Source organism: Mycena indigotica (assembly GCF_014461135.1).
Source record: "Mycena indigotica strain 171206Taipei chromosome Unknown Mind.scaff0010, whole genome shotgun sequence".
Lineage (NCBI taxonomy): Eukaryota > Fungi > Basidiomycota > Agaricomycetes > Agaricales > Mycenaceae > Mycena > Mycena indigotica.
Genome location: NW_023503009.1, coordinates 893439 through 908084, shown reverse-complemented (window position 1 = coordinate 908084; position 14646 = coordinate 893439). Strand labels below are relative to the sequence as shown.

The 14646-nt window shown below is 53.7% G+C and overlaps 2 protein-coding genes across 2 annotated transcripts; one reads left to right on the top strand and one right to left on the bottom strand.

The window, feature by feature from the left end:
- Positions 1 to 11009: 11009 nt before the first annotated feature.
- Positions 11010 to 13304, top strand: MIND_01119100 (uncharacterized protein; the record flags this gene model as incomplete). The annotated part of the gene is made up of 10 exons (XM_037367750.1): positions 11010 to 11440; positions 11499 to 11689; positions 12033 to 12195; positions 12251 to 12282; positions 12423 to 12440; positions 12492 to 12557; positions 12622 to 12643; positions 12693 to 12911; positions 12957 to 13134; positions 13186 to 13304. The coding sequence occupies exons 1-10, from the start codon at positions 11201 to 11203 to the stop codon at positions 13302 to 13304; spliced, it is 1248 nt and encodes a 415-aa protein (XP_037215582.1). The 5' UTR covers positions 11010 to 11200.
- Positions 13305 to 13818: 514 nt separating this feature from the next.
- Positions 13819 to 14307, bottom strand: MIND_01119000 (uncharacterized protein; the record flags this gene model as incomplete). The annotated part of the gene is made up of 2 exons (XM_037367749.1): positions 14060 to 14307; positions 13819 to 13999 (listed from the first exon to the last, which is right to left on the bottom strand). The coding sequence occupies exons 1-2, from the start codon at positions 14293 to 14295 to the stop codon at positions 13819 to 13821; spliced, it is 417 nt and encodes a 138-aa protein (XP_037215581.1). The 5' UTR covers positions 14296 to 14307.
- Between the last annotated feature and the right edge of the window lie 339 nt (positions 14308 to 14646).

Genomic DNA, 14646 nt, shown 5'->3' with positions numbered 1-14646 from the left:
CCACCTGGCCATCAGTGCTCTCATCCACAACTGGACTACATCAGAGTCTCCTGAATATGTTCTACTATGACAGTGCAGTGGCCTTGATTGAGAGATCAACACAGGAAATTCCTCAAACATTTTGTTCTTCAGTTTTTGGCGGTTCTACCGCGGGGGGATTCAAGGTGTGTGCCTTGTATCTACTTCGTGAGCTCGGCTTGTCAGACTCGGAAGGACCCAGGGACGATGGTGTATTTATCTACGTAGCCTTTGTACACCGGGATACTTCCTGGAACCCGGCGTTCGCCAGTCGGACCGTGCCGTGTATCAATCCAATCCAATCCAATCCGGGGTATGAAAATCATCTGATTCTCTTACTCTTTGAGAATCCTCTCCGACAATTCCCCCCATTGGACTTCTCCTAGGCTCAACGCAGCCCGGGCGGTCTGCCGCTGCCATCAACGGCGCGGCGGTGTCACTCGGCGTGACCTGTCCCCTTTCAGGCTGTCTGGACCGTCTGCCTGCCACCGCCGTCCCCGTCGCGCTCCCCGTCAGGCCTCGGCGCCGCGCGCCGCGATCATCGCGTGACAGCGTGGCTCTGGTCAGCTGCCACGTTGACCACGCCCATCACCTCACTGTCCACCCCTTCGCTACCGCCGCCGTCGCGCTTTGAGCGCGCTCGCTGCCTTCCGCGTCGCCTCTGCACTCACCGTTCGTTCTGTCAGCTGCCACGGCGGCTCCTCGTTGCCCGCTCGTTGCTGCCATACGGCTTACTGTTAAAGTCACGGCACGCAACCGTCAACCCGCTACGCTAGCTGCTACGTCCGCCCGTTGTCGTCGCGCTCGTTGGCTCCGCGCCAGCGCCAACTCTTCGCTACCCGCCCACCGTCAGTCCTTGGCGCCCCGCGGGACTGACATCAGCACGATCACCATCTGCCTACCCTGGCACTACCCGCTTACGGTCGCCTCCGTCCGAGTCCGTCGGACTGGATTCCTCGCCGTCGGCGCCCCGCTTACCGCGCGGTCAGCACCCGCGGTCTTTCCCACCGCTGCCGCCGCTCCGCCCCGGTGACCGTGAGCGACAACCCGCATCCAACCTTCGCTGCCCGCTCGCTGTCCTTCCCGCCATTGCCGCAGCGCCGCCTCGCCTTGGATGTCGAACGACACGCAATAACTGCGTATCCTGCAGCGCCGTCAGCTGATAGAGCCGTCCACTCCGGCAAGCTGTGACCGCCGCTATTGTGCGCCTGCGCATCAGCGCCGCGCGCGCTGACTGTGTGCTACGTCGACCCAGTCCCCACGTCTCGCGACTAGGCGTGCTCATGCCGCTCTCGTTGCCCGCGCGTCGGCGCCGCGCACATGTCACAATGACAGTGCGTAACCCATGCCAGCTGCCATGTCAACAGCTGGCATTCTCGTTGCCTGTCACGACTATCCCACGTCGCCGACATAACATGACGCCCCGCCATTTACGCTGCTCCTGTGGCCGACGCGTCGGGTCCCCTCCGCGTGACCCACAGCATAGCGGCCTGTGCCTCAATATCTGCCCACCACGGCTTGGTTTGCCACCGCAGTCTCGACACCATTGTTGACGGAGCACTGATCACGTGCGAACTCCGGACTGCGGACTGCGGACTGCGGCTGCGGACTACGGACTGCGGACTGCGGCTGCGGCTGCGGACTACGGACTGCGGACTGCGCGGACTGCGCGCTGCGCATCTCATGTACTATAAATTCAGCACATGTACCTAGTTTACAGAACAGATTACAGAACAGATTCTTTACCCCCACTTTTTGCTCTTCAACAGGTTATGGGCCCCGGCCGTCACTGAACTTAGGACATCGCTTACATAACCCTCCGCCTGTTTTGTCATCTCTTGATATCGAGCCTTCTCTCTCTGATCTCTCTGATCTCTGGATCGATTCCTCTGATCCTTCACCCCAAACCTCTGATCTTTGGTTGATCTCACTGATCTTCCACCTCTTTTCTTTGATCTTCCTCTTCTCTCTCTTCTTCTTTGTATCATCCCTCCTCTGGACAAGCACACAATGACCGATCATTACCGGACTACTGTAAAGCTTTTGGAAGACGCCGCTGGCTATCCAACATGGGAGACGAAAGTCCGAGACATCCTCGTCGACCAGGACTATGATGATTATGTATTCGGAACCAGCACTGCTGAACCGGCTATCACCGACCCCGCCAATGCTGCTAAGGTCAAGGCCAATGCGGACTGGAAACGAAAGCAAGCCAAGGCACTCACTATCATCCAACTCCGCGTCGGTGATACACCAATGGCTTATATTCGAGGCGCGAAGACTGCAAAGGAAGCATGGGACAAACTACAGTCCATCTATGCCCCCAAGGGCGCAATCACGATCATACACTTGAGACGCAAGTTGTATGCACTTCGATGTGGCGAGGAGCAGCCTATTGAGGAGCACCTCCGCACTCTCACTACCCTTCGAACTGATCTCGAAACCTATGGGACAGTCATTTTGGATCCGGACTTTGCCATCATTATCCTCACATCACTCCCTGATTCATGGGACAACTGGACTGGGAACTTCGATCTCACCAAGCTCACAAGTCCTGAGGACCTTATTGCTCGCATCATCCAGCATGCGAAGCAGCCCACCGCCAAGCCTGAAGCTGAGTCCAGCACAACGGCACTTCCGGCATTCAAGGGCAAATTCGGCAATCGTTCGAAATCCTCCCACACTCATGATAACTCACGACCTGGCGCCTGTTTCCATTGTGGACGGCTAGGCCATCGCGCTAACGACTGCAGAGCCAAGCAATCTGGCAAAGAATTCTCTGATAAGGAGAAGCAGCGCAACTTCGAAGTTCTCATCCAAGACCAAGGGTGGTACATCTTCAAGTGGACCCAAGGCCCACACAGTTACAGAGCAAGCCCATGATGTTGCATTCATGGCTACCCCTACTCTCACCAAGGACTCTTGGCTTCTAGACAGTGGAGCAAGTGTTCACATCACCAACAACAAATCCTATTTCACCTCTTACATGGCATTATCCAGCCATACAGTTATAGGAATTGGTTCTTCAACTGCTGAAGGTGAAGGGAGTGTGAGACTTAGACTTGGAATTGGATCACATTCCAACTACATCACACTCAAGAGGGTGCTCTATCTCCCAAATAGCCCACACAACCTGATTTCTCTGGGTAAACTTCATCGTGCAGGCTATCATCTGGACTTCCCAATCAACTCTTTGGACGTTGGTATCCGTGACTCTCACAACCAACAACTCGGTATATGTCGTAACATTGGCGATGTATATGCACTAGGGAACGTCACACCGGTCATACCACATGCAGCGAACATCGCTACTTCCGCCGAAACCTTTCTTGCATTCACAGCTGGACCATCACGCAGTCTTGATGACTGGCATAGGGTCTATGGGCATCTCAGCCACTCAGGAATGCAGGAACTTCTCCACCACAATATGGTCAATGGGTTGAAAGTCTCAGGTGACACCACCTATACCCAATGTGAGGTCTGCATCCAGGCCAAACAGCATGTTGAGCCCTTTCCAAAACAAGCAGAGAGGCAATACACAGGCATTGGGGACATCACACACACAGACCTTTGTGGGCCAATGAACACTACTGGTATCAATGGCGAGCGCTATTTCATGACATTTACGGATGGCGCAAAGCGATTCAAGCGTGTTGTCTTGCTCAAGACAAAGGACGAAGCTGAGCAGCAAGTCATGAACCATATCGAGTTCATCATGACCCAACACGGAAAACGCTGCAAGGCATTCCGCTTCGATTTAGGAGGCGAATATTTTTCCACCAGCTTTCGCAACAAGTTAGCTGAAAAGGGAATCGTTGTGGAACCAACTGCTGGTTATTCACCACAACAGAATGGTGTTGCGGAGCGTCTTAATCGAACTATTCAGGAGCGTGCTCGTGCCATGCTCATCTCTCAAGACCTCCCACTTTTCCTCTGGCCCGCCGCTGTCAACTATGCGATCTACATCATCAACAGATCACCTACCCATTCTCTTGCAACCCATGTCACGCCGTATGAAGCTTTCTGGGGACGTAAACCTGACGTCAGCAACATGTACGAATTTGGGACCAAGTGCTGGGTGCTTACCCAGGCACAAATTACGTCCAAATGGCAGCCACGCTCAAAGCCTTTTCGCTTTATGGGTCTCACTGAGGAAGGACGCACCTGGCGTTACTACACTGGCCAAACGCCGCAAGATTCTCACTTCGAGAAATGTTGTGTTCATTAAGTCAAATGGCACATTCGAGGAGTACACACCTCCTGACCCGTCGCAGCTCGAGGGGGAGAGTTCTGGTAATTCATCTGGGAATAGCGAGCCCGCGCCGGCTCAGCCGCCAAATCTAGGCACTCCCAAAGCACCAACATCCTCAACCAAGGTCCAAACTCCAGATTCAAATCTGAACTCCAATGATGGACCTGAACCCCCTACTGCACCAGCTAAGCGAAACATTCTCACTATGCCACCACGTGAACAGCATGAATCTCGCAAAAGCTACTGAAGGCACATCCAATTCTGGATACTGGCGTTTGCTCAACAACCCAGCTAGCCGCCCTGCTAAACCCGATCTTGCACAGATGGCACTTCACACAGAGCCTTTGAATTATCGCCAAGCTGTAAATCATCCACGTGCTGATGATTGGCGCAAGGCAATGGAGGAAGAAATTCAGCAGCTAGATTCCCTAGCAACATTTGAACTCACAGGTCTACCTCCAGGCCGTAGAGCACTTGGCAGCAAATGGGTTTACCGCAACAAATTTGATTCCGAAGGCGATATCACACGTCACAAAGCAAGACTTGTGATTTTAGGGAACAATGCTATCCCTGGCACCGACTATGACCCTGACCAGATCTCATCTCCAGTCGCCCGTGCCGAGACAAACCGACTCCTACTAGCCCTAGCAGCGAAATATGATCTTGAATTTCGCACTGTCGACGTTAAGGGTGCTTACCTGAATGGTGAATTAAAGGAGGAAGTTTACATGAAACAGCCTGAAGGATTCTCTGATGGGACTAATCGTGTCCTACGTCTGCGCAAAGACACTCTATGGACTTCCACAATCTGGCCGCTTTGGAACGAGAAGCTCAATGCACGCTTCAACAACATGGGATTTCAGCGTCTTCTCTCTGACCGCTGTGTCTTTGTTAAACGTGATGACAATGGTATTGTCATTGTAGCCGTTCATGTGGATGACATGTCCATCTATGCTTCTAACTCTGATTTGATCACCGAAACCGAGGACCAGCTGGAATCCGCTTTCCAAATTACTCGACTTGGTGATGCAACTCAACTTCTGGGAATGGAGGTTCATCGGAACCGTGAAGAGGGCACTATTACGATCACTCAGACCAACTACATCAACAAGATCATTGCCCAACATGGTATGGACTCAGCCAACATTGTCCACACACCTATGGATCCAGATGTGAAACTTCAGAAGCTCTCTGTTGATGAGTCACACCCTGACATCAAGCCAACCTATCAGTCAATGGTTGGAGGACTCATGTATGCAGCCATCACCACCAGACCTGACATTGCATATGCTGTCCAAACTCTTTCCCAATTTAGCACCAACCCTGGACCCGCACATCTGACTGCTGTCAAGCGAGTCTATCGCTATCTTCGTGGGACCCCAACTCTGGGAATCACTTACTCAGCCAAGTCTCTGGCTGAAATGGACTTACACACCAACTTCTCTGAGCCAGCTTTATTCTCAGATGCAGACTGGGGCAACAGTGTTGACGACCGTAGATCTATCTCTGGATATGTCTCTACCCTTGTAGGGGGAGCAGTCACTTGGTCTTCCAAGAAACAGGCCACCGTTGCTCTATCCACTATGGAAGCAGAGTATGTCGCAGTATCACATTCGGCACGCGAATCTCAATGGCTTATTACTCTTCTTTCCGAATTGGGTGTAACCGACATGGAACCCTTTCCAATTTTCGTGGACAATCGTGGTGCAATCGACTTCACATTCAACTCTGGATTTCATGCTCGCTCAAAGCATATCGACATCAAGCACCATTACATTCGCGATGTTGTGACTTCTAACAAGGTCACTGTTCACCACTGCGCATCAGCTGATAATCGTGCGGACATATTCACCAAACCACTTGCCCGCACACAGCACCAAGAGCAAGTCCGTAAACTTGGTATGACTCAAGTTTAAAGGACAGTCGCTTCGTTCGAGGGGGAGTGTTGACGGAGCACTGATCACGTGCGAACTCCGGACTGCGGACTGCGGACTGCGGACTGCGGCTGCGGACTACGGACTCCGGACTGCGGCTGCGGCTGCGGACTACGGACTACGGACTGCGGACTGCGCGGACTGCGCGCTGCGCATCTCATGTACTATAAATTCAGCACATGTACCTAGTTTACAGAACAGATTCTTTACCCCCACTTTTTGCTCTTCAACAACCATTGTCCCGGGCCGCCGACAACGTGTGAGAACTTAAAGCGGATTCTCGGCTGTTGGTTGTCAAGATGGTGATGTGGCAGCATCACATTGGCGCTTGCCGCTGCAACGCGCTACTTAGTGTATAGATCATCGCGGATGTTGTCAGATGTTGTCCAACTCTTGCACAAGCAAAACGTTGAATAGGGCAGAGTGGATCATTGTCGAAGAATGTCATAAAGTTATCACAAAACTATTGATAATCACCCTCCGATCAGGAGTGATCTTCCATCATTTATCTTGACTGTACTATATCTCTACAAATGGATGCTTCAAGCAATTACAACCACATTACTGTTGTGGCTCTCCACTCTTGGGAAGTGTCAACTAACTATATTTTCCTTTTTTCTCTACAAGATGATACAATAGCATGTTAGAACTGTTCTCACCCCTGATGAATGATGCCAGTGGATCTCACCTAATACTTCCTAGATTGTCCAGATATGTTTGCTCCCAGTGCTTAGCACATCACACTATGGTCTGATGCCCTTCACATATCTACAGAAGTGGAGGAAGCATTGTAGGATAGTTCACAGGAAATTTCATTGCCAATGCTCTAACTTAGAGAGGTCTGCAGAATTTATTGTAGAACTGGGTGGAGGTGCTTGAAATATGTATTGGCTCAGTTGGAGAACTGAGATTGCCTTATCAGACCATCCTTGGTCCTAAGATCATGTTGAATATTTTATCACATATGCCTAAGATCTTCCTAAATCTGGGGTTAGATAAGCTATCAAAGAGTGTAGAGATGAAGGATAGACCTACATCTGCCATAATATTCATTTAGGTATGAAATCCTAAGCCTTTTGTATGGTGAAATCAGGTGAATGTTGCATGTGTCACTTTTGTGACACTGTTTGCACCCAAATATTGAACTTGTGGTTTGGAATACATGATACAGAGGTCAGAAAGTGGTGTGTTTATAGGCCCATGACAGTTCCTGATGACATATATGCATTCTTGTGAGCAGTTCCAAACCTCAAACCTGAAGACAGGGTTGGTACACTTCAGGCCAAAAGAACTGTCTCCGCTCTTACAACTGGTTAAAAATTTATTTCAAGCAGGATTCAAGAGACTTAAATAGGCAACTAGAAGACTTCAAACTAACTCTTCTGACACTTCAATCAGTCTACTAGCTATCTTGGATGTTACATGATTGAGGAATCAGTGTTATCTTTGCCAAAATCAGCTCCTCCATATCTGTACTGGTTTTTGGCAGAATAAGTTGGTAGTGTGGGGGCTAGTAGCGTGTATGTGTAGCTCCCAGAAACTGACATGCGCTTCCAGATAGACATACCAGAAGGCAGAATACAATATGCACAATAAACCCTGCTATTGAGTGATACCATCAAGTGCCCCTGGCTCAGAAATGGGTCAGATTCCATTATTCCATCCCTTATGATCAAATCCACTTAGATCAATCTTATCCACCCAGTATATATGAAGAATTCAGCTTTTTATTCCCTAGGTAGTCAAATACAGTCAATCACTGCTGAATGGTATTGCATGAGAGTGTTGAGCAACATTGATCTATCATGGTTGATATTAGAGCCCTTCATACCTTTCAAATGAGTACTCAATCATTCATATCCGTGGTCTGGATGTGGAGATATAGTCCAACATCCGCTCCATCACACATGATTCAGTGATGGGAGGCTGTTTCATGCGCTTACTCCGTAGCACAAGCTTTGATAGAAGTTGTTATGGTCCCTGAAATATACATTTGACTTGAAATGTGGTTTATTGTAGACTAGTATCATACGTGGAGGCAACTGAGGAGAACTACATGCCCAATTAAGCCCCCATCATGGCCCAACAGGCCAATGCCTCCGATGGGCAGGCAGCGAGTGACCGCGAGGTTGTGGAGGGCCGTGCGGAGAGTCCTGCCCTCTTGCGGAAGATGGGAAGCCCATGGGCCGTTGGCTCTGAACGTAGCGGATGCTGCTGTAATGGGTGTCAGCGAGGCCCGGAGGCGCTGGGCGGAGCTCTTACGCGTTGCGCCTGAGACTATCAGGATGCAGAGGGGCAGCGATCTCCTCCATTTCCTGAAAATATCAAGCGCAACGGGTCAGTGGTTGGCTCTTCCCGGCCCTGCCTCTGTCTTCAGAGACGAGCGGCGTTCTGGCCCGCCTCCCGCGCGTTCGGCCTGGGAGCTCACCCAGCGGCAGCGACGCTATGCCTGCCCATCTCCTCTAAACCGCAAGCGGAACGACGCACTCGTCGTCCCGCAGCGCCCAATTTCCTCCCGGTGAGTGAATTCAGCTTGTCACTGCAGCGCCGCGGCGGCCGACAGAAGAGCAGGCGGCGAGCGCGTAGCGAGTGGGCGAGACCAGCCTGAAGAGATGCCGCATGACGTAGCTGTCCCACGCGCTCGTGGTTGACGAGGACGGGAAATAGCGGCGCATGCGGAGCCAACGAGCGCGATGACGGTGGCAACAACGAGAGATAGGTGGGCAGGCGGCGTTGCGGCGTTGATCAGCGCAAACGCGGATGGAGCGCGAGGGCGGCAAGCATAGGCGGGCGGTGGCGGCGGGCGTCGGTAAGGTGGAAGAGCAGCGAAGGGATGTGTGCCGCTGTGGTGTGAGAGGAGAGCGACGGTGGACGAAGGACGTGTGGCCGGGTCGACGTGGCCGGGTTACGCGGTGACTGTGTCGTGACGTCGACAGTAAGCGCGACAGTGATGCGATGTGTCAGTCCGGCGGTGATGCGGAGGGCAACGGCCGCGGCAGCAACGAGCGCGATGGTAACGAGCGTGGTGGCGGCGGGCAGGCTGGCCGCTGACAGTGGGCTGGAGTGCTTGCTGCTGGGCCGACCTGGCCACTGATGCAGCCGCAACGTCACAGTGCGATGACCAGGTTGTGAGGTTGCGCGACGGCGGCAGCAGCGAGCGGGCGGACAGTGAGGCGGGAGGACAGTGAGCAGGTGGGTATGGTCGACGTGGCAGCTGACAGAGCCCAGCCATGCGTCACGCGATGATGGCGCTGTGACGTCAGCCGCGCGGCGCCGAGGCCCGACGCGCGCGCGACGGTGACGGACAGAGGGGGTGGGTGTCACGCCGAGTAACACCGCCGCGCCGTTGATGGCAGCGGCAGGCCGCCCGGACAGCACCGAGCTCAGGGAGAAGTCGAGTTGGGGGTTTCTGGGAGAGTATTGTCAGAGAGTAAGAGAAATGAATGGTTTTCATACAGATGAGATGTGTTGATCGGGTCCCATCAACACATCCGATCTGTTGCTATATTTGGGCAGGGCAGGTGGAAAGATGATCACGTTCCGCAAGCCCCTTTGCCCCGATTTCAATGAAAGTTGATGGGACCGTAGAACGGTCATTTGTTGTCCGATTGACACAATTTTTTTTGCGCTTGGCGCGGAATTCCCGGCGCTATCGACGGCGCATCACGAAAAAACGTCAAAACCCGCGAAAACCCGCGGGTGGCCCGTGACGCACACTAGGCGGAAGCTGCGAAAGGGTTATCAGTTAGTAGAAGCCCGAAAGGAGGAGATAAATAACGCACTTTTTTCGCTCTCTCCACGTAGCTGGTTACTCAGCAATTCACGCCCTCACCCGTAGGTATCCAGGCGTGCCGGTGCAAGAATGAAAGCGCCATGCTAAGTCTTGGGAAGCCGAATATGTGGGGAACCGAAGCGAGGAGTACAGTGAGACGAGCTCGATAGGCCCCGCGAGTTTGTGTGTGCGGAAGAAAGATAAGGGTGGGACCACTGATTCGATTGCGCAGAAGATTAGTGATACGACTCATGCGGTTAGAGCCGTCGTTCACGCACGCATGCGTGTACATCCTCCTCGCCCAGCCCCGACAGTCCCCTTGCCGCTTTGCGAATTGGCCTCGAGTCTTCCGGTTTGCGGGAAAGTTTGTCGGTAGTCTGTCAAGGAAGAGGTCAGCAAACGCGCCGCAAAACTGCAATGCTCGTTACACACCTTTAGCAAGACCCTCTAAATCCCGCGCCAGCACAACGCCCTGAGACTGCCAACACGTAGTCGTTTGCGCCAGTTTTCAAAGCCAAATCAATTGAAGACGGCTGAAAAAAATGAATACACGAGCGGGAGAAAAGGGCCATACACACCGGCCTACTCAACGGCCTGCGACCCCAGTAGTGCCGAGTTCCGGCTACGAGGGGACATATAGAGTAGGTCGTTTTTGTGATTCTTCGTGTCGTTGGCCCGTCGCGGAAGCTACAAGAAAAGTTAGCAAAAGCGGGCTGACAGACCGGATAGCGCACCTTCCTGCTTCCCCGCTTATGGCCACGGCTTCGACGACGTCAAGCTCCTGCTCCTTCAACCCAATCACCTTGGCGCGGTCGCACGGGCAGGGTCTCACTCAGCGTGTCCGGTTCCACAATGGCTGGGAGGACACTTGGGAATGAAGCACAAGAGTCAGCGACGGGGTATCCGCGAGGGATGGTGATGACTCGCGTGCTCGCCAACTAGGTGGCCGAGCGGAGGAGATGTCGTCGTGTGGGTCGGTCGTCGTGGTGGAGGGAGAAGAAGAAGATCGGTGATCACATGCTCGGACCGGTGCCGATCTACCTTCTCTCTTCTCCACCACGACGATGGCAGACTCACCTTCCTCCTCGCTGTCCGACACAATCTGTGGCTTGTTCGCGTCCTAAAGCAGAGGTGTGTGGCCTTGCGTAGTGCATCTTCTCTTTGCTGACCTGTCTTGCAAGTAGTTCGGCGGTGAATGCTGTCGCGGTTCTCCCTTCTCCGACCATGCGATGGCCGACTGAGTCGTTCTCGAAAGGACTGACACCTCTCAGGCCCGCGGTACTCGAAACAAGCCGCGTTCTTGTCGCCTCACTCCTGAAGGGGAAGCTTTCAAGTTGGGGGCTGAATCGAGGCGCAGGAGACCGGAGGCTGGCGGCGGGAGCTGACGCGGTAGATGATATGGGAGAGGAAACGCAACGTTTGGAGGAGGGGCCGTCCCGTATGGCGCCGGCGCTGGTATTCACGGTGCGTAAAGCTATGCGCTTGTGCTTGCCAAGGTCGTCCCTAACATTCTTCCTCGTAGACTCTCTTTCGACACGCTGCATTCTCGTCCATACTTATATTGCCACCTCCTCGGTATACAAAGGCCATTTCCTTGTACAGGAATCCGATAAGTATCTCCTCCAAACGACACAAGGACGCCGGCGGGAACAACTTCCCTATTTCAAGACCTTATCCGTGTCCAGCGCTGCGGCATACTCGTAGGATCGTTAGGTTAATCACCAGTCGCGCATACGCGTAGAGCTCTTGCTCTATTCGTCGATACACCACCACGATTCTTCAGTAATCCCTGCCTCTCCGCACCTCCGCCTCCACCACCATCTCCAACCCACACCTCTCCGTCCCCATCTCCCCCCCCCGTGGCCAGCGTCCCCGTCCGTCGATGTCTCCCTCTCAAAATCGGCCAGGTCACGTGCCACGCCGGGCCTGCGGTCCCGCCGCCGAAAAACCCTTGCTACCTCCTCATAATCAAGCACGACGCGTATCGCTCTAGGTCTATCGAGCGTACCTCGTGCTGCCACGCATAGAGGGCTTTGCACTCATATCTTTGCCCCAGCGTCCCGTCGTTTGGGACAGTTCCGGCGGGTGCCAAGCGTATGGTCACTATGGCAGCAAGGGGAAAGGGCGGGCAGGAACGAGTGCGGTGGATGTACAGCGTGCTTGGCGGTAGATTGGTGGTGCTGGGTGTCGGGATTTCAAGAGCTAACCGCGCGCTCAAGGTGCGTAAAGTCATGTGCTTCTTCTTGATGTCGTTCCTGATATTCTTCCTCGCAGGCTCTCTTTCGACTCGGACGCGCTCCGTTCCCGTCCATCTATTGCCACCTCCTCGGCATAAGACATGTTTTCGAAGGCCATTCACTGGTGCAGGATTCCGATATCTCCTCCAAACGACACACTGTCGTTTCAAGAGCCCAGTGTCCGCGTCTGGCGCCGCGGCATAGGATAGTCATTACGGATGGCTCTGGTGTGTATCTCCAGTCGCAACCCAGCTTCAGTCGCTAACGAAGCTTCCTAGTCCCATCTACATGCGCCACTCGCCACTCACTAGTAACTCGAGACTCGAGACTGTCTTGAGTGACGAGTCAGTCACTACAGCTGAGTCGATGGCGCGGACTTTTATTCATTCCACGAATAGCTGTATTCAGACAGAATAGCTGTATTCAGACAGTAAGTATGTACTCCTTGTCCTTCTTGCGCTATCTGAAGCTGCTTCTAGCTCCAAGACTCGGACGGCCACGACTTCCAGCCTGAGCCCAAACAGGTTATCGCTTCCCCACCAACCTGCGCACTCGCCTCTTCCTTCTCTCTCGACGCCTGCACTATCTTGGCTGGCACGGAGGCAGGGTTGGCGACTCCGAGGGCGAACGATTCGAAATTAAGTGGTCGGACGACAGCTTGCATACCCGGAACTTCTCCACTTCCCCTGGGCCCGCAGGTTAGTGGTATATGATGCGGAGTGCTCGTTGATGAGTCTCTTCAGTACCAGGAATGTCGCGCTCAAGACGCAGATCGTGGTGGTGAAGAACGGAGATCACATGTCGGCCCGATCTTAAGCTTCCTTCTTCTTTTCCGCGACGACGACGACGGGACCGACTTCGTCTTCCTTGCTCCCTATCGCGCGGCTCGGAATTGCACTGCTAGAGCTGCTGACTGCTCCGGTCTTTCCAGCCGCCCAGTGCCCAAATGGCTTCGCTGACACGCTTTCGCAGACGGCGCGGCTCTTGACGACGGGGACAGGGTGTGGCGATACCGGCGAATGGGAGTAGCTGTCAGGATATTGGCTGGGAGAGTAAAGCTGGCTGCCTACCTGCTCCCCGACACGTTCTGACTTTGCCACCAGAAACAGCGCCACCACTGAGCTCCCCTTTATCGTCAGCAACCGGCGCTGTCATCGCGCTGTGCCGACCTCTTTCGGCCATTGTATCTGTCATCTGACGGCGGAAGGCCACGTCTCGGTCGATTTCGCAAGGTGACCTGTGGGACGCGACGCAGCGCGCGCATGGGCGATGTATGTTAAGGAGAATGGATGGTGGATTGGTGATGTCGGGCGGCTCGGGCCTTGCTTCGACGGACTGCGAGCCGCGTTTGCCGTTTCGCGGAGGGCTATTGTGTCTGGGAGCGGAGCGAGGGCCGTGGCGTGAGTCTCTGCTGAAATCAATTGTTTCGCTCATATTTTTTCAAGGGTTAGATATTCTTGCATGTGTTGATACCGCAGAACGGAGAGGAGCCCGTTATATATGCAACCTTACTGATTCACGAACTGCAATGAACGTGTCTGTCTTTAACCACCGTACTACGAGCCGAGGGCGTCGCGTAAGGCGCCACTCTCCAGTACTCAAAGTCTATTTGGATTCAAAATTCGCCACGTTAGCGTCAGACGGCTCCAGAATAGGGCCCCGCTCGACCAGCGCCAACCGATAACGATACACCTCCAGGATGCCTTCCACCGTGAGGGGCCTATTCTTGCTGCGGCGATACGCCGTGCCCAGCTCAATCGTCTTGTCGACGTCTACGAGGCCCTGTCTTCAAGTAGACACAGCTGGGGTTAGAACGAGCTCGGCAAGAGCAGCCTAAAGAACGCACTCCTCTGCCTCGTCCCACCGCTTGTCCGTGCCGCGCACACGCGATCCAAACTCGCTCAGTCGCTCCCACATACCCTTGGCCAGCGCATTGCGGTCCATCTCCGGTGTGATGAGATACCCGAGTAGCGCGGGGTTGAGCAAGGCTTCCTTTACTGCGGAGAGCGTAGGTTGCGAGCGCTCGTCGAGGTAGTGCAGCGCGATGCCGTGCGGGCGAAGGAAGGCGTTGAGGGTTTCCATGGGTTGCGTGTGAGATGTCGTGGTCTGTCTTTAATTAGACCTGGCAGCAGTGAACGGGGAGGAAGGCGCGAGGCAAATGTCCCCGGCATCCACGGCCGCCTCTCAAAACCCATGTGCTAGGAAAGTGGGAGAGCCGAAAGGCATGAAAGAAGCGCCGCTGCGCCGGAGAGGAAGCTTGTGTGCTTTTGGTTTTCGGAAGCAGCAAGTGACTGGATTGGGGATAAGAAGCAAAAGTGGAGGAGTACATTGCAGTAGCGCTGACTGGTTAACGCCTCGCGAGGGAACAGCGAGTGAAAACGGAGGGACAGATTCCAGTGAAGCAAAGGATGTAAAGATAACAATGGAAGATGG